At 43.0% G+C, this 22,206-nt stretch overlaps 1 protein-coding gene across 5 annotated transcripts in view; it reads right to left on the bottom strand.

Moving 5' to 3' along the window:
- ZBTB44 (zinc finger and BTB domain containing 44) overlaps nucleotides 1-22,206 on the bottom strand; it is a 1,060,028-nt gene that overhangs the window by 503,178 nt on the left and 534,644 nt on the right. For all 5 annotated transcript variants that reach the window (XM_044081142.1, XM_044081139.1, XM_044081141.1 and 2 more), the window contains one exon: nucleotides 20,382-21,447. In XM_044081142.1, coding sequence (XP_043937077.1) covers nucleotides 20,382-21,396 — 1,015 coding nt within the window. In that variant the 5' untranslated portion in view covers nucleotides 21,397-21,447. The remainder of the gene's footprint in view (nucleotides 1-20,381; nucleotides 21,448-22,206) is intronic.

Raw genomic sequence — 22,206 nt, 5'->3', positions numbered from 1 at the left:
AATACAGTGTCCTATCCATTTGGAAATAGTCTGCTTTGAGATAGCCTTGCCCTGTGATCCTGCAGCATATGCCACAAACAGTTGCTCAGTTTTCCTGAAAGCTTTTGTTTTGTCCAAGTAGAAGCGATGCTGCCTGTGTATGTCCAAAGAGTGCAGAAGTTTCTCCCCTTTATTCTGGGGGTTTGGATAAAAAGTTGGCAAATGGATGGTTTGGTTAAGAGCCACACTAGATACCACACCTTTGGCATAAAGGTAGGGTTTGTTCTTAAAGAAACCCTGTCCTGATGAAATAGTATAAAAAGTTCCACTGCCATTAATGCCTGTAGCTCTGAGACTATTCGTGCTGAAGTTACTGCCAGGAGCAGAGCTATTTTCCATGATAAAAATTTTAGATCGCCTGTATTGGCTGGCTCAAAAGGTGGCAAGGTCAGTTTTTCCAAAACAAAATTGAGGTCCCAAGTTGGTATTGGTGCTCTCCGGGGCGGTCTTATGTTTTTAGCCCCTCTGAGGTACTGCTTTAGCAAGGGATGAGAGAATAGTCATACCCTTTGGGAAAAACAAGGCTACCCCTAGCTACCATATAGGTGGCAATCCACTAAGCACAGAAGAGGTTATCAGGGATCTGGGGACCCAGGTTGACAGTAACCTTTCGTTTGACACTCACGTTGCCAAAGTAGTTAGGAAGACCTTCGACATTGCCCATGATCATGAAGGGATTCACATCTAGATCAAGGGAGGTCATTGTTCCCCTGTACTCATTACTCATCAGACCTATGATAAGAGTACAATGCCCCATTCGGAATGTATCTTACCCGACACCTGCAGCAATTGGAAAGGCCCCAAAAGTTCCTCACCAAAAGGATAAAGGGTCTCAAAAATATGTCTTATGCTGCCCGACTGAAGGAACTCCAGCTCTATTCAGTTGCATAGCGTATGCTCAGAGGTGACCTGTGCCTGACATACAAGGCCATATCCAACCCGGAATTAATGAACATGCTCCACCTCAAAAAATCCAAATCCATCAGAACTACAAGAGCAAGAGACTTGAACCTTAACACAGTTATAAATAGGACGTGCTGGAGGGACAGATTCATCACCCAGAGACTCCCTATGCTGTGGAACAAAATCCCGGTACATGTGAGGCAGAGCACCTCGCTGGCTTTGTTCAAGAGAAATCTTGACCAATGGATGGGAGATCACAGGTTTACCCCAGGGATCACCTCAGTGTCACTGCTGGACAGAGGCACGGCAAAATAATGGGCATAGTATCTTTCAAACTTAAGGGGTGGTGAAAGCCACAAAACTTTGGGCTAGGCTTATAAATGCCCTAGGGCAGATAGCCTAGTATGAACCTATGAATAAAGGAGGATCCGTGTTGTAATGAGCTGAAATGGCAGAGGCATGAATCTTAATTGATGAGAAGGATAGGCCTTTGTCCAGCATCTCAGTTAAGTATTCTAAAATCTGAGGAATGTTTGGGACAAGAGGGTCAAGGCTTTGAGCCTGGTTCCAGGCACAGAATCTCTTCTATTTGCTGAGTAAGATTTCCTGGTGCTAGGCCTCCTGGCCTCCAAAATGACATCCATAACTGCTTTAGAGAGAGATGTTGCCTGTTTGACTAATGAATCTGCCATGCAGCCAGGTTTAGGGTTTTGAGCTGACCGTGCAGGATCTGATTGTTTTGTTGAGTCAGAAGGTGTGAAATTTGAGGCAAAATCCATGGAGGGCCTTGAGCTAAGTTCTTTAAGATTGGGTACCAGTGCTGGCATGGCCAGTCTGGAGCAATCACGATCATCTGTGGTTTTTCTTGTCTGGCTTTTAGGAGTACCTTTGAAAGGAGAGGCAGTGGTGGGAAGGCATAAACTTTTAGGCTTTTCCAGCTGAACGAAAAAGCATCCACTTTCCATGCTTGTGTGTGGTAAGTCCTTGTGCAGAATTTTTGTAGTTGGCAATTCAGTGGGGAGGCAAAAAGAACTATGTTTGGGCACCCCCATTTTTGCGTTACCATGCTGATGATTTGTGGATTCAATTTCCATTCGTGAGGGTCCATGATATTTCTGCTTAGATCGTCTGCCAGAGTATCTTTCTTTCCTGGCAGGAATTGTGCTTGCAGATGAACTTGATAAGTTAGAGCTGTGTTCCACAAGGTCATGGCTTGCCTGCATAGGGGATAAGAATGAGTGCCCCCTTGCTTGTTTATGTACCACATTACTGTGGTGTTGTCTGTTTTTAATAATAATTGTCCTGGATGCAGAAGGTCCTTGAAAGCTGTTAGGGCATTTTGAACAGCCAACATCTCTTTTTTGATTGATGTGAAGATGCATTTGGTCTGTAGTCCACTTGCCCTGAATACATTTTCCTGTCATGTGTGCTCCCCAGGCGTAATCCGAAGCATCTGTTGTTAGAGTCTGCCTGGCTGTGGGTAGAGTAAAGGCTGACCCTTGTTGAGGTGACATGCCTGTGACCACCATCGAAACTCCTGTTGTAGGCAGGGAATTATTGGTATTACTGTTTCTAAACTGTGAGAGTGTTGAGTCCAAACACTTTTTAGGTACCACTGTAATTTCCTCATATGCAGTCTGGCATATGGTATTAGTAGCATGCAGGATGCCATGAACCCCACGGCCTGCAGAATTTTTCTTGCAGGGAGATGGAACTTTTTTGCCAGTAATTGAAAATACTGAGTTAGTTGTCCTTGTTTGTCTGGCGTGAGATAAGCCATCTGGGCCGTTGTATTTAAGCTGGCACCCAGAAATAGTAACTGTTGTGAGGGCACTAGTTTTGACTTCTTTTCGTTTACTGTGTACCCTAGAGAAATTAGCAACCTTTTTACAAATGCCAGATGCTTTAGAAGACTGTCCTTTCTCTCTGCTTGAATGAGGCAGTCTTCCAGGTATGGATATATTTTAATTCCTTTTTGTCTGCAAAATGCAATTACTGGTGCCAGGCACTTTGTAAAAACCATGGGCGCAGTAGATAAGCCAAAGGGGCAGTGCAGAGAATTGGTAGTGCATTGTACCAGCTTTGAATCTGAGGCATCTTCTGCAATCTTGTCTGATAGGGACATGCAGGTATGCCTCTTTGAGGTCCAAAGTAACAAGCCAAGCCTTCTTGCCCAGCATGTGAAGAAACTGCTGTAGTGTCACCATTTTGAATTTCGGAACATCCAGGTAAGTATTTAGAGTTGAAAGTCTAGTATGGGTATCCAGGCTTTGTCCTTTCTGGGGACCAGGAAGAGTCTTGAGTAAAATCCTTGTCCTTGTTCCTGCTGTGGTACTTTTTGAATAGCTCTCATGTCCATGAGGGCTGAAATCTGTTTTTGAGCCTCTGCTCATTGATTTTGTGGCAGGTTTGGCATTCCTTTTAGCCTTGGTAAAGTGTGAAAGTGGAACCTGTAACCTTGAGACACAATATTCAGAACCCATTTGTCTTGGGTGATTGTTTGTCAATTTTGAGAAAAAAGTGCTAGTTTCCCCCCTAAGGGGGCTGCCAAAAGGGAAGTGCTTGGCATACGAAGGGGGAAGTCATTGCGACTGTTTCCTGTAAGGTTGAGAGTTATCCTCGCCTCCTTTTAGGGTTGAGGTACCCCACTGTCATTGTCTGTAAGAGCCTTGGGGTTGAGATCTGCCTCTTGGGCATCTGTATCTGCCTCTCTGTGGCCTGTCTGACACTGGAAAGGACCAATTCTTTGTAGGCTAATTTCTGCTAAATCGAGGTGGCTGTACCTGTAAGAAATCTTTTGACTGTTTGCATAGATTTAGCTTTATCCTCCATTTTCTTTAACACCTCTTCTGTCTTAACACCAAACAAGGTATCATGCTGTAAAGGAGCATCCAATAATTTTGCCTTAACATGGTCAGGTAAACTCTGTTCTTTTAACCAAGCATGCCTTCGAATCACAGAACCTGTAACTGCGGCTCTACAAGAGGCCTCCAAAGAATCAAAACCACATTCCAGAGTATGTTTTCCCACCTGTTCAACTGCATGCAATAAATCCTGCATTTCTTTATAGTCAGGAGCTTCTGAGCTTGTAAGCATTTTCTGTTTTAACTGAGCCATCAAATATTGTTGGTACTTAAGCATGTGAAACTGGCAATTTAAAGCCCTTACTGCTAAAGTTGCATAAGCGTAAACTTTCTTCCCCCATCTATCCAATGCTCTAGAATCTCTGTCAGAGGGGACTGGATATTTTTGCAATGGAAGCCTTAACCCCTTTGGGACCCTGGGAAATGGTTTCTGGGTCAGCAGACGGGTTTTTATAAAGAAACTTGTGAGAGTCAGCGACTCTATAGTACCTATCTGGCTTGGCTGGTGCAGGGGGCAAAGAATCTGGAGATAAGCTGGATTCGGAGAACACATCATCCACAATATCTAACACAGGCGGAATAGCAAAGGACCTGTGCTGAGGCAATAAAAGGAAGTCCCTGAGCCTTTTCTTGGATTCTGAATAATCCTGACTTTCCCAATGGAAATGCTCCCTCATGGTATGTAAAGTTTCCCCAAAAGAGTAATCCTCAGGAGTAGAGGCTGAAGGGATAGATTTCTTCAGCATCAGAGTCTTCATAGGGGAGTAGATAGTATCCCTGGTCTGAAGAGGAATCAGATGAAATGGAAACCTGATCAGAGGAATCATAGTCTGCATCCTGCCTAGGCCTTTTCTCAGGATTGGGATGGGAACCCCTGATTAGAGTAATGAGGTCTTCGGCCATTTTGAGCTTCTGTTTCTTAGGCATGGAGGACTGTCCAGGAGAATGCTGTACTTGCTTCTTTGTCTTTAATGGTGTTTTTGTCTTGGCTGCTGCTTTAATGGTAAGTTGTGAAGGTCTAAAAACACCCTCAGAAGCCGATGCCTGCTCAACGGCTCCGGACCTATCTGAGGGATTAGTTTCCGTAGGCCCAATACCTTGAGTTTCCAGAGGCCTAGTCATCTCCACGTGGGAGTCGGAGGTGGCCTGTGGCTCTGAGGTAGCAGGTGTCAGGGGCTGCGAAAGCGCCTCACTGAGAACCGGCGCCTGGCCTAGAAGAGGCTTTGTCGTTGGTTTTGGACCTAGGATGCCTGTCTTTATCCTTGTCTTTGCGTTTTTTATTAACTGCGGTCGTCAGTTCCGACGGCATTGTGTAATTGAACCTTCGGCCAAAGTAGTGCAAAGCAAAATCAAAACGTCGTTTTATAGTGCGTTTGTTAAATCTAGCACAAAACAGACAATTAGTGACGTCGTGATCAGGGCCTAGGCATGGAATACAGTAAGAGTGGAAGTCCTTATGAGGTATTTGCTTCCCACAAGAAAAACAATTATTAACTTTTACTGACATCGATCTGAGGCAAGAAAAAAGTTTCCCCAACAGGGTACTTAGCTTTATTGAAAACTCTGAAATTCGACTTCAAAAATCTCAGGAGTCGGCCAACCGGAACTTGCGAACTGCTTTTGCTTCGGGCACCGCGCGGCAAGAAAGACTGAAGAAAATGGTGTCAGATGCAACTTATATACCCCTGGTGCACTGACGTCAGGGGGGAAGAAGCGACAGCAATCGACACCGGACCAAGACTTTGGAACTCTGGTCGACTGCGGGACCGCCTGACAGCAGGATAACCCAAGTGTAATGACTGCAGCAGTGTAACACGATGAACATCTGGATTTGTAAAAAATGAAACCCTGTGTTTATGTAAAATATCAGATTTACAGCTTAGAGCTTGAAAACACTTCCAGCAGAAGTGACTGACACCAAGAAAAGGGTTTTCCATGAAACAAACTCGGGTTCTACTTTACCAGCAGGTTCAAAGGAAGTGTCAATTTTTCCAAAATAAAATTTATATCCCAAGCTGGAGTGAGCTTTCTAAGCAGACTTTTCACATAAATGCACCTCTAAGATCTTATGTGATGCCAGTGATGATGAACTCATTCCCTGGTGAAAGTTAAAAAGACAGCAACGCAGACATTGACTCCAAAATAACTCGGGTCCAAAAGAAAGACATTTGCGAAGAAATATAACATGATGGTTATAGGAGAAAAGTATGGGTCTTGGTTTTGTTTAGCGGACTTGAAGAAGGTAGGACAGGTCCCTGATTAGGTTAGTTACAAGGAATAAAGGTCCACGACTGTACATCTAATCTCAGAATTTGGTTTACCTTGTACACAAATTTAGACCATTGATATCCAGTACAAGTCTGGGGTCCTCAGTCAAGGTGGAGAGGGACTACATGGGATCAAAGTGTCAACTTCCCCGAAGTCCCTGGGAAAAGCCGACACTTTTATTGATATCCAGTATAAGTCTGGGGTCCTCTGCATTTTTGAGAGCTCAAAAATGTAGAATAAACCCCTGAGCCTCTCTGCTCTGGTGGAATTCTTGGACTCATTTCTTCTCCAACATACTTGGTACCTCTATTTTGGCTACCTCCTTTTTGTCTGGTTGGAATTCAGGTTTGGGGAGGGACAGAAATAGTATTGTACACAGTCCTTGGATAGAGACTCCCCAATTCCTTTATCCTGTGTGACTGTCTGCCATGTCAGGAAATGCAAGGAGAAATGACCCTCAACCAACTCCAGAGGAGAAAACTTCAGCCTGTGATCAAGGGTTCTGTAACTTATCCCTTAAGGAGGACTCTAGAAACTCTGGTCCTGCACATCACCTCTGTGTTTGGGAGAGCACCTGCTCTGATACCCACCATCTCCGACTTGGGTTTTACTACAGTGGTCTATAGTGTTGATGCTCAAACTGGCACTGTTGGGCCTTTCAGAATTTTTAGCTCCTTGCACTCTTCTGGCTGCCAGAATACACTTTGAAGAGTGAAAAACTTCACTCCAGAACAACAACTGTTCTCCCCTCTTGCTTCAACTTTTGCAACGTCTCTCTGAACTGTAACTGAAATAACGATGCATCATCATGGGAGTATTGGTAAAAGGTCCCTTTAAGTTTTCAGAAGACTAGTACCAGAGCCAGAAATGGTGCCTGATTGTTCGATTTGAGCAGGAGGCACTCAATGTTCATCTGTGGCATTGCACTAGCATTGAGGGCAGGGTGGAATCCATATTCAGAGTTGACACCTGGGAAAGTCAGCTTACACTGCAGTTTCACATGAGACAATTTTGTTCAGCATTTCTACATTTCCTGCTACATCACAATAAAACCTCACAATGTGCATTAAGTAATTAATAATCCTTATCTTAAAAAGTAGCCAACTTGTAAATGGGCTTCCAGAAGCAATCCATGGTCCAAACCTCATTCAACAAGGGATGGCCAGTTAGGTTCTCTCTAGATAGCTCTTTCTCGAGTGCTGCCACTACCACAGTGGAATCAGCTAAGAGTGCCTTACTCCAATGCTGCATATCCTTGGGAAGTTACAGGAACCTGTCTGACCTGCTTACAATATATTCTATCACAATGGGCTCTCACCAAGCCCTTGGAAAGTCCACGAAAGCCTTGCAATCTGCTGGGGGAACCATCCAGGAAGTTAGAAAGGCACAGTGGAAAGCTGTCTGTATGATATAATCTTCAGGGGGGAGACTAGGTTAGTGGGCTATGAACCCTTCAGATGCATCATCTCAAGTATCTCCTCAAACTTGGGGTTTATCAAGAGGGGATGGGAGGGCTCTTTCTCTTACATCCCCTCTTCTTGGGCACAACTGTAGGACAGATATACACATGGGAAGAGGAATCTAAGCCAGGTACTGACCTGTCCTTACAGATGCTTTCTGCCTCACTCTCTGCAGCAAAGATGATGGGATCAAAGTGTCAACTTCCCAAAAGTCTCTGGGAAAAGCCGACAATTTCAGATTTCTCTGGGTTACTGTCCAACTAAGGAACTAAGCTTTACACAGACCCCCCCTGTAAAATTATGTGGTAAAATATCTAAATGACCATAAGGCCCTGACACCAAGAAGTTGGCGCTGAAGTGATCCTCCTGGCACACACGTCTCCACAGGCACAGAGGTCTCAATGTTAGTGTAACAGACATCAACTGCACCAAGGGCATTGTCAGCTGGCATACAGGGCTTGAGCCCTAGTGACCACAGGTACCAACAGCACAGGTGCCAAGGTCACCAGCATAAAGATGGTAGACAGTCAGCATAACGGTTGGTGTTGGTACTGACCTAAACTTCAGCTCTGAAATACCCAGGGATGGAAGAGCTAAAATATAGGGTGAAAAAACCTGAGCCTGCCACCCTTGAGATAACTGGAAAGGCAGGAGACCTATTTCAATCTGAACACCCTCATCATCATTCCACAATCAAGGTGGAGAGGGACTACAGAAAAAACTATCGGACTTCACCAATTCCACTGTAGGAAGCCAGGGCTTACCTGCAAAGTACACATTCTAACAAGAAGCTACTGACATGCTTCCTTTGTTATTCTGATGCAAGACACTACCAGCTGAGACACCCCCACAGCACAGCCTAAACCGTTTTTCAGCTTTTAAAAGTACTACTTTTGAATGATGGAGATGGGGTTCATGTCCAGGCTGGGTTGCTGAGAAGGAGAGTCCTGAGGGGAAACGGTCAATGTTTTTTCTTCTTGCTCTTTACTTGTCAGGTTTAGGGGGGAATGGCTTTGGCTGACAGGATTAGAAATTAGCTATTTTCACACTCCTGAATGAGTCGATTGCCAACATTTTTTGTGATTCTGTGCCTACATCTTCAATATCTTCGGAACCCACATTATCTAACCTTGTCCACAGCAGAAGACTAGACATGCAACTAAAGTACAGTTTTGTACCTACCATAAATGTAGATGTTGGAGTGTATACCCTGCTGCAGTCATCACACTTGGGTTATCCTGCCGTCAGGCGGTCCCGCAGTCGGCCCGAATTCCAAAGTCTTGGTCCGGCATCGGTTGCTGTCACTTCTTCCCTGACGTCAGTGCGTCAGGGGTATACGAGAGGCATCCAATGTCATTTTCTTCAGTTTTTCTTGCCACAGATGTCAGGTGCCCCCCCCAAAAGGTGGTCAGTAGACAGTACCAATAATAAAAAGTTTAGCATAAACAAAATATCCCTCCAGCTATAAGCAAATACACCACAAAGGCTGTAACAGATTTTAAGGTATTGAAAGGTTTTAGTTAGGTCAGAGGGGATGGAGGGAGGGTAACCTGGACTGCAGCAAGGTATACACTCGAACATCTACATTTATGGTAGGTACAAAACTGTACTATGTTCATCGTGTTACCTTGCTGCAGTCATCACACTTGGGTAGAAATCCCAAAGCTAAGGATGGGAGGTGGAGTCAAACAGGGTTAGAGGAGGCTAGAAGGCCCTGCAAAACTGCAGTGGCGAAGCCAGCTCTAGTCTTAGAGTAAAGTGGTAAGTGGTAATGTCCGGTGAAGGTGTGTAATGAACTCCAAGTTGCAGCTTCCAGAATATCCTTGGTTGGCACTCCCCTGAGGAAGGCTGTAGATGTAGCTGCTGCCCTGGTAGAGTGGGGCCTTATGCTAACAGGAACTGGTTTTCCATGGTGGGTGTAGCAAAAACGTATGCAATGTCCTATCCATTTGGAAATGGTCCGTTTTGAGATAGCCTTTCCTTGTGATGCTGTAGCACAGGATACAAAAAGCTGGTCAGATTTTCTGAAAACCTTAGTTTTATCCAAGTAGTAATGTAGCTGCCTGTGAATGTCCAAGGAATGCAGGAGTCTTTCTCCTTTGTTCTGTGGATTTGGAAAGAAGGTGGGTAAATGGATGGTTTGATTTAGAGCCACACTGGATACCACCTTAGGCATAAAGGAGGGGTTAGTTCATAGAGAAACTCTGTCTTGATGAAAAATGAGGAAAGGCTCTACTGCCATTAGTGCCTGAAGCTCTGAAACTCCTCTCGCTGAAGTAATTGCTAGCAGCAGGGCAGTCTTCCATGATATAAACTAAGTCAGCTGAGAAAGCTGGCTCAAAAGGAGGTAGCGTAAGTTTTTCCAGAACAAAGTTGAAGTCCCAAGTAGGTGTTGGTGCTCTCCTGGGAGGCCTAATGTTTTTGGCCCCTCTGAGAAACTGCCTTAGGAGTGGATGTGAGAATAAGGGAGGATCCATGTTGTAGTGAGCTGAAATAGCTGAGGCGCGGAATTTAATAGATGAAAAAGAAAGCCCTTTGTGTAACATCTCAGTTAAATATTGCAGAATCTGAGGTATGTCAGGCTGAAGGGTATTTTGGCCTTTAGCTTGGTTCCAGGCGCAAAACCTTTTCCATTTGTCTGAGTAGGCTTTCCTGGTGCTGGGCCTCCTGGCCTCCAGAACAACATCCATAACAGCTTGTGAGAGAGGAGCTGACTGGTTGCTTAGGTGATTTGCCATGCAGCCAAGTTTAAGGTTTTGAGCTGGCTGTGTAGAATCTGGCCGTCTTGCAGTGTGAGCAGATGAGTAATTTGTGGTAGAATCCATGGTGGGCCCTGGGCCATATTCCTTAATAGTGGGTACCAGTGCTGGTGTGGCCAGTCTGGGGCAATGAGTATAATTCGGGGTCTCTCCATCCTGACTTTCAGCAGCACCTTTGTGAGAAGGAGTAATGGAGGGAAGGCATATACTGTCAGCATTTTCCAACTGAATGAGAGTGCGTCCACTTTCCAAGCTTGATGGTGAAAAGTCCTTGTGCAAAATTTTGTTAGCTGATAGTTTTGGGGGCTGGCAAACAGGTCTATGTGTGGGAGCCCCCATTTTTGTGTTATCATTGCAAATACTTGTGGATCCAGTTTCCACTCGTGGGGATCCATGATGTTTCTGCTTAGGTAGTCTGTTGGCAAACAGGTCTATGTGTGGGAGCCCCCATTTTTGTGTTATCATTGCAAATACTTGTGGATCCAGTTTCCACTCGTGGGGATCCATGATGTTTCTGCTTAGGTCGTCTGCCAATATGTTCTTTTTTCCTGGCAGGAATTGAGCTTGTAATTGAACTTGGTAAGCCAGTGCTGTGTTCCACAAGGTCATTGCTTGCCTGCATAGAGGGTAGGAGTGTGTACCCCCTTGTTTGTTTATGTACCACATTACTGTGGTGTTGTCTGTCCTTATGATAAGCTGTCCTGGATGTAAGAGGTCCTTGAAGGCTGTCAGAGCATTTTGTACAGCTAGCATTTCTTTTTGATTGATGTGCAGATTCCTTTGATCTGCAGTCCATATGCCTCGAGTGCAAAGTCCTGCCATGTGTGGCCCCCAGGCATAGTCCAATGCATCTGTTGTCATAGTTTGCCTGGCTGGGGGTAAGGTGAAAGGCTGACCCTTGTTATGGTAACATGCCTGTGACCACCACAGAAACTCCTGTTGAAGGCAGGGAATGAGAGGTATTATTGTTTCCAAGCTGTGGCTGTGTTGAGTCCATACGCTTTTTAGGTACCATTGTAATTTCCTCATATGCAGTTTTGCAAATGGTATTAGTAGTATGCAAGATGCCATGAAGCCCAAGGCCTGCAGAATTTTTCTTGCAAGACGTTGGGTCTTTGTTGCCATTGTTCTGAAGTACTGAGTTAATTGTAGCTGTTTGTGTGGCATCAGATAAGCCATCTGGGCCGTTGTATTCAAGCTGGCACCCAGGAATGTCATATTTTGTGAGGGCACTAGTTTTGATTTCTTTTCGTTTACTGTGTACCCTAGGCAACTTAGGAGTTTTACAAAAGCCAGGTGTTGTAAGAGAATGTCCTTGCTTTCTGCTTGGATGAGGCAGTCGTCCAGGTATGGGTATATTTGAATTCCTAATAACCAAAACAGTCCTCCACAGTCACCAAGCACAAATTAATCCGATTCAGGTAATGAGGATCGACAGTTTAATGTTTCGCAAAACGCCAACAGATGAATAGCAGAAATAACGTACACCAACCACACGTTTTCGTCCACAACTTCATCAGTAATAGCAACACTCAATAAAATCATGTGTTTTTATATATACTTCTACCCACATGTTATTCAAAATACCCAATCAAAGCCAAGTTGCTTAATTGATATATTTGAAAAAGTGCTTGTGCGTGTTGTACAATAATAAGGAATTGATAGAGTAAAATGTTTAAATATAACACTTTTGTTCAACGGTTAATCTTCAATTCACTCAATAACATTTGTACAAAAACAGTTTCTAAAATAATTAAATATAAATCACATATAAACTGTGTATGGTGTGTTGCACAATAACATCTAGTAAATAGCACCATCTAGTGGTGTTTGCTGGACCACAAGCAACCTTTTGAATTATATAAAGTCTCATTAAAACCTTTTTAAAAATGTAAAATTAAAAACTTCAAATGTTTAAAATTGAATTCCTGGTCGTATAATAATACATCATGATAAAATTAATACATCACGATGAAATTTGAAACTTGCCTATTTTCTTTTTAAAGGTATATATAATGTTAAAGCTTCGCAGCTCTTAATATAATATTTGAATTCCTCTTTGTCTGCAGTATGCAATTACTGGTGCCAGGCATTTTGTGAAGACCCTGGGCGCAGTAGATAAGCCAAAGGGCAGTGCAGAGAATTGGTAATGGGTTGAACCAGCAATGAAACGGAGGTATCTTCTGCAATTTTGTCTGATAGGGACATGCAGGTATGCCTCCTTGAGGTCCAACATTACTAGCCAAGCTTTCTTGCCCAACATGGGAAGAAGCTGCTGTAGTGTTAGCATCTTGAATTTGGGTACTTGCAAGAAGGTGTTTAAAATTGAAAGGTCCAGAATGGGTCTCCAAGCATTGTCCTTTCTGGGGACTAGAAAGAGCTTTGAGTAAAATCCTTGGCCTTGCTATTGTGTAGGTACCAGTTGAATGGCTCTCATGTCCATGAGAGCTGTAATTTGTTTTTGTGCCTCTGCCCATTGATTTTGTGGCAGGTTTGGCATTCCTTTTATCCTTGGCAAGGTGTGGAAATGGAATCTGTATCCTTGTGAGATAATGTCTAGGACCCATTTGTACTTTGTGACAATGCGCCAGTTGTCTGCAAAAAGTGCTAATTTTCCTCCCAAGGGAGCTGCCAAGAGTCTCTTGCTTGGCAGTTTGAGGTTTAAGTCATTGTGTTTGCCTTCTAGCAGTTTGGGACCTGTCTTCTCCTCCCTTCTGTGTTGCAGTGCCCCATTGGCGAGGTTTGTAAGGGATTTGGGCTTGTCCTCTGCTCCTTGGTGCCTGTATTTATCCCTCTGTGGTTTGTCAGAAGCTGGAAAGGACCAATTTTTTGTTGGCCAATTTCTGCTGAAGCGTGGGGGCTGTACCTGTAAGAAATCTTTGACCGTTTGCATAGATTTTGCCTTATCCTCCATTTTCTTTAAAACCTGCTCTGCTTTAACCCCAAATAAGACATCCTGCTGTAAGGGTGCATCTAGTAACTTTGCTTTAACATGATCAGGCAGAAATTGTTCCTTTAACCAAGCATGCCTACATATAACAGACCCAGTAACAGCTGCTCTAGAGGAAGCTTCCAAGGCATCAAAACCACATTGTAAAGTATGTTTACCCACCTCTTCAGCTGCATGCAACAGATCCTGCATTTCCTTGAATTCAGACTGTTGAGGGTGCGTGCCCATCTTCTGTTTCATTTGAGACATTAGGAATTGCTGGTATTTAAGCATGTGAAACTGACAATTTAGTGCTCTCATAGCTAGAGTAGCTGACGTGTAAACCTTCTTCCCCCACCTATCTAGTGCTCTGGAGTCCCTTTCAGAGGGTACAGGATTTTTAGCCATAGAAGCCTTAGCCCCTTTGGGACCCTGGGAGATTGTCTCTGGATCAGCAACAGGGCTTTTGTATAAGAATTTGTGTGAGTCAGGCACTCTACAGTATCTATCTGGTTTGGCTGGAGCAAGAGGAAGAGAATCTGGATTTAGACTAGATTCTAAGAAAACATCATCCACAATGTCTAAAACTGGGGGGATAGCAAGTGGTCTGTGCTGGGGGAGTAAAAGAAACTCTCGGAGCCTTTTCTTTGAGTCGGAGTAGTCCTGACCTTCCCAGTGGAAATGTTCCCTCATGGTATGTAAGGCTTCCCCAAAGGAATAGTCTTCAGGGGGAGAAGCTGAGGGAATGGAGTCTTCAGCATCAGAATCTTCATAAGGGGAAAAGGAGTAATCCTGTTCCTCAGAGGAGCCTGAGGAAATAGACACTTAATCAGAGGAGGCATAATCCTCCTCTTGTCTAGGCCTTTTGTCAAGGGGGGGGGTTGGGAACCCCTGATCAAAGAAATCAAATCTTCAGCCATTTTAAGCATCTGTTTCTTAGGCATGGGGCCTTGAACTAGAGACTGAAGTGTAGTCTTTTTCGGTTTTAGAGGTGTCTTAAGCTTAGCATAAGATTTTATGGTGAGAGTAGTTGGTCTGAAGACACCTTCAGAAACCGAGGGTGTTTCTACAGCACCGGCTTCTCCTTCTGCAATGTCGTCGGTAGGGCCTAAAGAAAATGGCTGCGTCGGCCTAGAACTCTCTGCTGGAGAAACCGAAGCGGTCTGGGGATCCAATTCAGCGGTAGCCAGGGGCTGCGTAGGCACCTCACTGAAAACCAGAGAACCGGCGACCGGCCCAGCCGAGGCCTCGGAGTCCGGCTTGGATCTAGGCTGCCTGTCTATCTTTGCGTTTTTTTATGCACGTCGGTAGTCGGTTGCTCCGACGGCATAGTGTAATTAAATTTCCTACTGAAGTAGTGTCGTGCGAAATCCAAGCGTCACTTTATAGTTCGCTTATTGAACCTAGCACGAAACCGACAACTAGTGACGTCATGATCTGGGCCTAGGCAAGGTATACAAAAAGAATGAAAGTCCTTATGAAGTATTTGCTTCCCACAAGAAATGCAATTGTTAACTTTTCCTGACATTGGACTGAGGCAAGAAAAGGATCCTCAATGGGGTACTTAGCTTTGAAGACTTTGGACTGAAACTCGATTAGAAAATCTCAGGTGTCGGCCAACCGGCACTTGCGAACTGCTTCTGCTTCGGGTACCATGCGGCAAGAAAGACTTAAGAAAATGGCGTCGGATGCCTCTCATATACCCTTGACGCACTGACGTCAGGGAAGAAGCGACAGCAACCGACGCCGGACCAAGACTTTGGAATTCGGGCTGACTGCAGGACCGCCTGACGGCAGGATAACCCAAGTGTGATGACTGCAGCAGGGTAACACGATGAACATCAGTACAATTCAAGTATCGCTCAAAGTTAAGAAATGTCCATGTCAAAAGAACTATAAGATAATATTGCACAATCCTGACAAAGTGTCAAATCTGATAAAAATTGAAAGGCAGATCACAGTAACCGACCCAATCAATACACTAAACACCTAAAAAACGGTAGCAGGAGTGTAGAGGAAGAAATTACTCATGTTTATCAATAATATAGCTACTAAAAAGGTCAATTCTAATCTGAAAAATATAAAAAAGCAGTATAATTAAAAGTTTTCACCAGATAACTGCTAAATGGCAAAAAAATAGAGATTACATACACTCACTTTGCAAGTCTAGAAGCATACAAAGGTGCAGAATTTCCAAACAGCAATCGGCAGCTGGACAGCAAGGCAGATGAGGTGCACTGTGGGAGTGAGTGGAGTTTTATAGCCTGAGAGAGCCACAGAAATGCCAAGACACTGTTGTCTGTGGCCATCAGTCCTATAGCTTAAGTGGGCAGTTTGGCTAAAGTTAGAAAATATTTATTGAGGTCCAGGATGAGCTGACATCACCAAAGATGGCAAATGCACTTCACAGGCACACAGAAACTAGCATCCAGCCCAGACGTTGGTACAGGCTTCTGAGAGGCTCATGTAATAATAGCAGTGACAGAAACTAATGAAAGAAATCTGAAGTCCACCTAAGAGGGAAGGGGGTCAGGACAGGCGAGAGTCTCAAAGACAAACGTCAGGCTGGGTTACTTGAAGCTGTTCATCCCCAGGATTAGTGGTCACAGGCCTCTACAAGACTGGCATTAATGCAATAGTCTCATGATGTCTGCACACAGTCTCAAAGACTTCAAGTGTCTGGGGTTGAGACACTTTCCACTTCGTAAAAAGACAGGTGTTGATGGGTCACTGCTGAATCGTATATAATGCACAAAAGCTTCATGTTTTTCTGGTCTAACTAGGCTTTTAAATTCCTAATCCTACTTGGATGTTTCTCCCAAATGCAGTGCAGTGCTCACAGCTAGTGACATCTTGCTCAAGCAGAATAAAGCACTCAGAATGCAAGTCTCTTGGTAGCATTTGTCTTCCATATTAGCTTCTTCCAGCATTTTTCTGGTGACATGGTAGACCTTAGAAATTTATACAAGTCCAACTTGATGAATCAGGCAAAAATAAACAGTGAATTATAAAGCTCCCCAAACAGGTACATTACCCTTTGCTGCTCTGGAATTTGTCCACAAGCTGCTAGAGGGACATGGCCGACCCACATTACTGAACAGCAAATAAATAAATAAATACAAAACAAAACAAACTGAAATGGCAGTATCAAAGCCCTGCTTACTATAAATGTTAAGTAAACATTAGCTGCAGAGGAGTTACACCACATTGGATGCCTGAGTAAAGTTCTGAACATCTGTCTGGAAGCGGATAACCATGCTGATAAGACTGCACACACTGCATCTGATCTGCTTCTGCCAAATTCATGTAGTAAAGAATATCAGCACAATGATGGATCCCTGTAATGGATTATCTGCAGTACAGAACTGTCTTGGTCAAAACACAGCCCATAAAATGAGGTTAGGTTTTCTTACTCCAAGGGGGTTACTGGAACAAAGCAGACAGGATTAAAGTTCATATCTCCTCCATTAAATGGAGAAGGCATTTCAGTCCATGCTTCTTTGCATGGGTACTTTGAAAAATAATTTATCCAGCCAGAACTGTTTTCTAAATTAAACAAGTCCACTAATTGGGCTCTTCATGTATTTTACGTTTTGAACATTGGGTTCCAGTCTCTATTTGTGGCTGCTGGGTATGTACCTGCTCAGCTTGCCTGACACTGGATACCTGTAGAAAGAAGTATAACTGGAATGCTATGGTTCAGGATACTACACCCTGTCTGTACAGCCAGCGAAAATACCCTAAGCTTATTAATATACTGCATCATTGCAGTGTTATCTACAATCACTTCAGAGACACTGGTTTCAAGGTTCTCAGGAATAGAATAGGGGCAGCCATCTCTTTCAGGCTGATTGTCTTTCCACGGATAGACTCCAGATACCTCACATTTTGAAGTGAATAACAGACTCCCTATAAGTACTTTACGACCCACAACCATGTGTCCTACAACTTCAAAAATTGAACAGCAATTAAAAACGCAGTGAACCCTGCATACACCTACCAAGCTGTGAATGCCACACCCCTAATTACATATATTAGCTCAAACACTAACAACTTAGAAAAGGGAGCACACTCTGCAGTACCACAACCTGAAACTTGTCATATATTCTCCATAACTGCGCTCAGTCTTACTTATCACAGATATAGTTAAGAATTTCAAATGCAACCAAAGGGGGTAAGATTCAGTAAGAGATCACTGTGTGGCTATTACTTCCTCAAGCTTTTCAGATACTGAAGCATTTTACCCATGTGTACACTGGCAAGAAGCACAATCAGGATGGGGACTGATATATAGCCCAAGGCCTTTAGAAGCATCCAGGCTGATAATGCTGCACTGTGCATTTGATCTGCTGTGTTCTCTGCCTATTTGTGTCTGCCATGGAATCCAACTTAATCTGGTTAAGTTCATGGACTGCCCTGGTTGATCATACAGTGACTGGAGTACTTCAAAACACTCTTTCTTCCAGTGAGGTGGGCTGAATCTAATTATCTGGTGGAACACCACCTGTGTATGGCATTTGGCAAACAGCATGTGAGCAGTGGATAGAATAACACACAAGGGGATGAAATAACATAGTTTACATCATTCGTGAACCACTTGATATTTACTGCATGTGATTTCTACAGACAGACATGTGCATGCATGCACACTTCAAATCTAGGCTCACCAGAATGAAAAAGACAGCAATGCTCAATTATACTGAAACTTCACACTAAATAAATTAAGGACGAGTCCCTCCAGGAACATAATTTTTTTTAAATACCAACAACCTGGAATAAAAATGTTTTCTCTATTCCTCTAGAGGGAGCCTCTCACCTTCATTACTGCTCTACAATTATAAACCGGAGTCAAAATTTGTTTCAACAGCATTGCTTGATCTAGAGTAAAGGGAGGAACGGGTATAAACTCAATTTCACAGCCTTTACTTGTCTAAGACTAAGCTGAAACCATCTGCTTTCAGGTAGGAAACACTAACATTGCAGAATATGAAGGAAAAGGAGGAGATTTTTTAAACTAAAATCACATTAATCATTGCCCTCTTTTGAAGGAGGAAACTTACCCTCCCCTGCCTTGCTGATCACACCTACTTCTGATGCCTCCCTAGGCTAACTTTTTTTAAAAGACCTTTTTTTTTCATTTGACTTGCACAGCCTTGGATTATTTTTCATAAAATTCTCTCTCTTTTGTAGCTCCTACTGTTTTTCGGTATAGATGGGTAAATTAACTGTCTAACTTGCTAAAGAGTCAATTGTCTCTTCAAAAGCTCTTATTTCCCCTGGGGAAGGAGCTCAAACAAATTCTCATCCACAGAGAAATGGAACAGCTACTTCTTTCTCTGGCAAAAAAAAAAATTAAATTAATCAACTATGTCTGCTTATAAATTTGTCTACTGTTGCACTTCTGCAGGTATGTGCTCTCACTTTAAAAGGCCACTTGGGTTAGTAAAGTTATTCTGTTCCTTATATGCTGCCACATCTTCTGTCAGTGTGTGCCATTTTGAGATTAAGTTATGGGGAGTTAGCAGTTAGTAACCCAAAAAGATGTGAAAGGAAGGGGTATATAAACTCTTTCCCTGAATCCTATATGATCTCCTGATCAGAGTGTTGCACTCTGGTGCTAGTTTGCATCCCTCTAGAGACGGAAGCAAATCAGCTTGTGGGTTTTACATAGTAATTTAAAGATGTTTTGCACATCCTGCAAAATCTACCTTGCATTTTAGAGTACTAGCGACTGATATCCATTTCAACTTCTCTAAGGCCAAACAGTTCACAAATCTCTTATGCACCTCCAATATAAAATACTCCATCATCAAGAGTATGCATCTTTCCAAAGACAACTTCTGTTGGTGGTGGGGTTGATATGGTCTACTGCATCACAATCAAACCTAAAAGTAAAGAGAAGTGCACTGAATACACCTGCATTCTCAATGATGGAATCTAAGGAATACAGGGATGAGATTTTTCCCTCTTTTCTGGAGGGAACCACTCCTGAAATGGAAGGCTGGGCCATTTGCAGCTTCATTCTGTGTCAAAACAAGTCTTTCAATCAAAGGCAGAAATGGCTAGGGCAGATGGTTCAGCAGGACAGACATCAAGTCTTCAGACAATGTTCCTTGGAAAAAAGAAAGCTCCCAGAAGGCATCTGCTCAGAAAGATGGACAATCAGTAGGCTTTGGTGAAATAACTCTTGTGATGACACAGCAAAAATGTGTTTAAGACAGACACCCCTCACTGGCGTCTGGAAACTGTCATAAGATCAGCAAGTTTGACTCATTTCACCAAAGATGTTGTCAATCATAGGTTTTGAAATCCATCTGTTGTCTGCATCCAAAGATGGTCAATACAAGTGGTGAAGGTAGTGATACTGTTGCAGACGAACCAATGACTCACTGGATCTGATGTCCTCGGGTCTCATCAAGTCTATTTGGACCACTACAACCTCTCAACTCAATGTTCTACTGTTCTTCACCACCAGCCCTCTTGTATCTGCTTTTCAGACTCTCTGCTCCTCAAGACATTTTTTTTTCTGAGTGCTTGTAAAGGATTCTCTATGCCACCAAGACTGGTGGACGCCTCTTGTGCCAACACCATATTGTTTTATAAACAGATATCCATAAATTCCTGACCTGCTAAATGAGTACTTTATTACCACAGGCGAAGAAATGCTCATAGGTGGAGTCTGGATTTTTTCAAAGGAGGAGGAAAGAGAATAAGGTCATTTTCATTAAAAAGCTTCTTTTATACCCTTCTTTGAAAGTTTCCAGGAGGGACAGGGCAAACAACATTTGTTATTTTACTCACAAAATAACTCAAAAAGCATGGGCTGTTTTTTCTTTTTTTCTAGCCATGTGTGGGATGGATGTGGTAGGTTAAGTTGTAAGGTCCATCTCCACAGCTCTGAAAGTCAGATCAGAAGGGTTGATCCCACTTGCAGCTAATATGCATGGATAAGAAATCATACTGAAGGACTGATCGTTACACCACAGATGCAGTTTAAAAGTGCATTTTCATTTTCTGTTCAATGAAGACACAATAATGAAACACAGTCACTAATTCTGAAAGTCAGTGTGCAAACAAGATTTTTTTTTTTCAAAATGCCACCACTCCTGTTTAAAAAAAGGCTAGTTTTATGAAAAAAATATGCCATGCTATACCATACCTATAGAGGAGGACTGTGGACTGATCAGAAGGTCTTCCTGAACAGGTTCACTACCTGGAACAGTCTGCTGATCACTCAGAGAACTCTGGGAAGCACTGACAGGCTGCGACACCTCCTCATGAACCTCTTCGTCACTTAACCTTTCAACTTTGACCCTCACATCTTCTTCAATTACCAAGGGTGAAACAGCTTTTGTGCTTTCACAAGCAACATACTCAGTTACTCTTCTCACTGCTTCAGAAGGGCCAGCCTGTTCCAAAGGCCGAGAACCCTCGGTTGGTTTAGGCTTTTCTGATGAAAGCCTTCGATCAATTCCAAAGGGAAAGGTCCATGGGAAAGACAAAGAGGAATCTACAGCTTGACTTCTTCCCTCAGAATATGAAGATGAAGAATTGAGTACTTGAGGGGACATTTGTGCGCCACACTTGACTGGACTTTCAGGTGACATCACAATGTAGCTTTTACGTTTGCGACGTGATTCTCTACAAACAGGTATAGTTCTTTCCACCATACTGCACTCTGAAGACACAGGAGACACACTGCCTTCTTGTGAAGCAAAGTTACAGACTGTGGTGTTCTCTTGGGCACTTTCTGGCGTTTTGTCTTGCTGAGTACTGCAAGTATTCCAAAGAATACTAGACTTCATGAACTCTGAGCAGGTACTTGCTACACTGAACATCTGCATATAGCTTGCTGCTGCCAAGACATCAATAATATTCTCAGTGTTAATAGAAAGGGTTGCAGTGTAGGCATAGTCTAAAAGGGGCATAAAGCCTGTAACAGTTACATGATGCAAATCCAGTACGCTCTTTCCATCATCTTCTGAATAACTAGTAAGTTTGGAGCGGAAGAACTCACTACATGCTGCCAGTACTACTTTATGAGCTCTGAAAAGTTTATCTTGTACACGGATGGTCACATCACAAAAGTGCCCTTCATTGCGTAAAATGTTGAGCTTTCCCAATACCTCCTGGCAGTGAACTGGAGAACTGTGGGTAAATGTTTTAACACCCATTTTGATCAACGTGTTCCGAACTCACAAGGAATGCCAGGTTTTAGAACATCTCTGTAATTAAAAAAAAAAAAATTAGTGCTTTTACGTTTCATATCCGAATTACATCAACTTCTTTAGCACAATGTACTGAAACTAATAATTTAAGAGAAATCTGAAGACTGCTGACATTGTACATCAAACAAAAATCAATGCATCATTACTTTTCCTAAAAAATTAATATACATGATTTCATTAAGTAGATTAAATCCTAGAATCAGATACAAGACTGCTAACATTAAGGCCATGTGCTATACTATGGACATCAATAAAAAAAACAAGTTGGGTTGATCCTGCATACGATGAAATAATCTGAGCTTTCTTTTATGTTCAGGAGCAGAAAGGTGGAATTAAAACAAGATGTGACAGAAAAAATGAGTGCCCTGTGTTTTTTCATTCTTTTAGGAGGGAAAAAGGGATGTGAAGTTTTACATCAACCTTTTTTCTGGACAATATAAACGTATCATAAAACACTAGATGTTCGAAAAAGCACTGCTGCAAAAGCCTTAGCTATGTGAGTTGCATCCTGCAAAGGATTAACAGCCAGCCAACCTCCACAGCTTAAGTACTTCTTCCAAGTGCCAAACCACTGGCAGTTCCAGCAAAGCTAAAGAAAATCAAAGGTTTGGGCACCAAGCACTTCAGAGCTCTCATACCAGCTGAGAAAATGAGAATATAGCTCTAAAAAGAGATCAACACATGATAAATAAAAAAAACAAAGTCATCACAATGTCAATAAAAAATATACAAAAATAAGGGGAGTTGAGGGAGGAA

Source organism: Protopterus annectens, chromosome 8.part0 (genome assembly GCF_019279795.1).
Source record: "Protopterus annectens isolate FY-2018-M chromosome 8.part0, PAN1.0, whole genome shotgun sequence".
Classification (NCBI taxonomy): domain Eukaryota; kingdom Metazoa; phylum Chordata; order Ceratodontiformes; family Protopteridae; genus Protopterus; species Protopterus annectens.
This window is presented reverse-complemented; position numbering and strand designations above follow the sequence as displayed.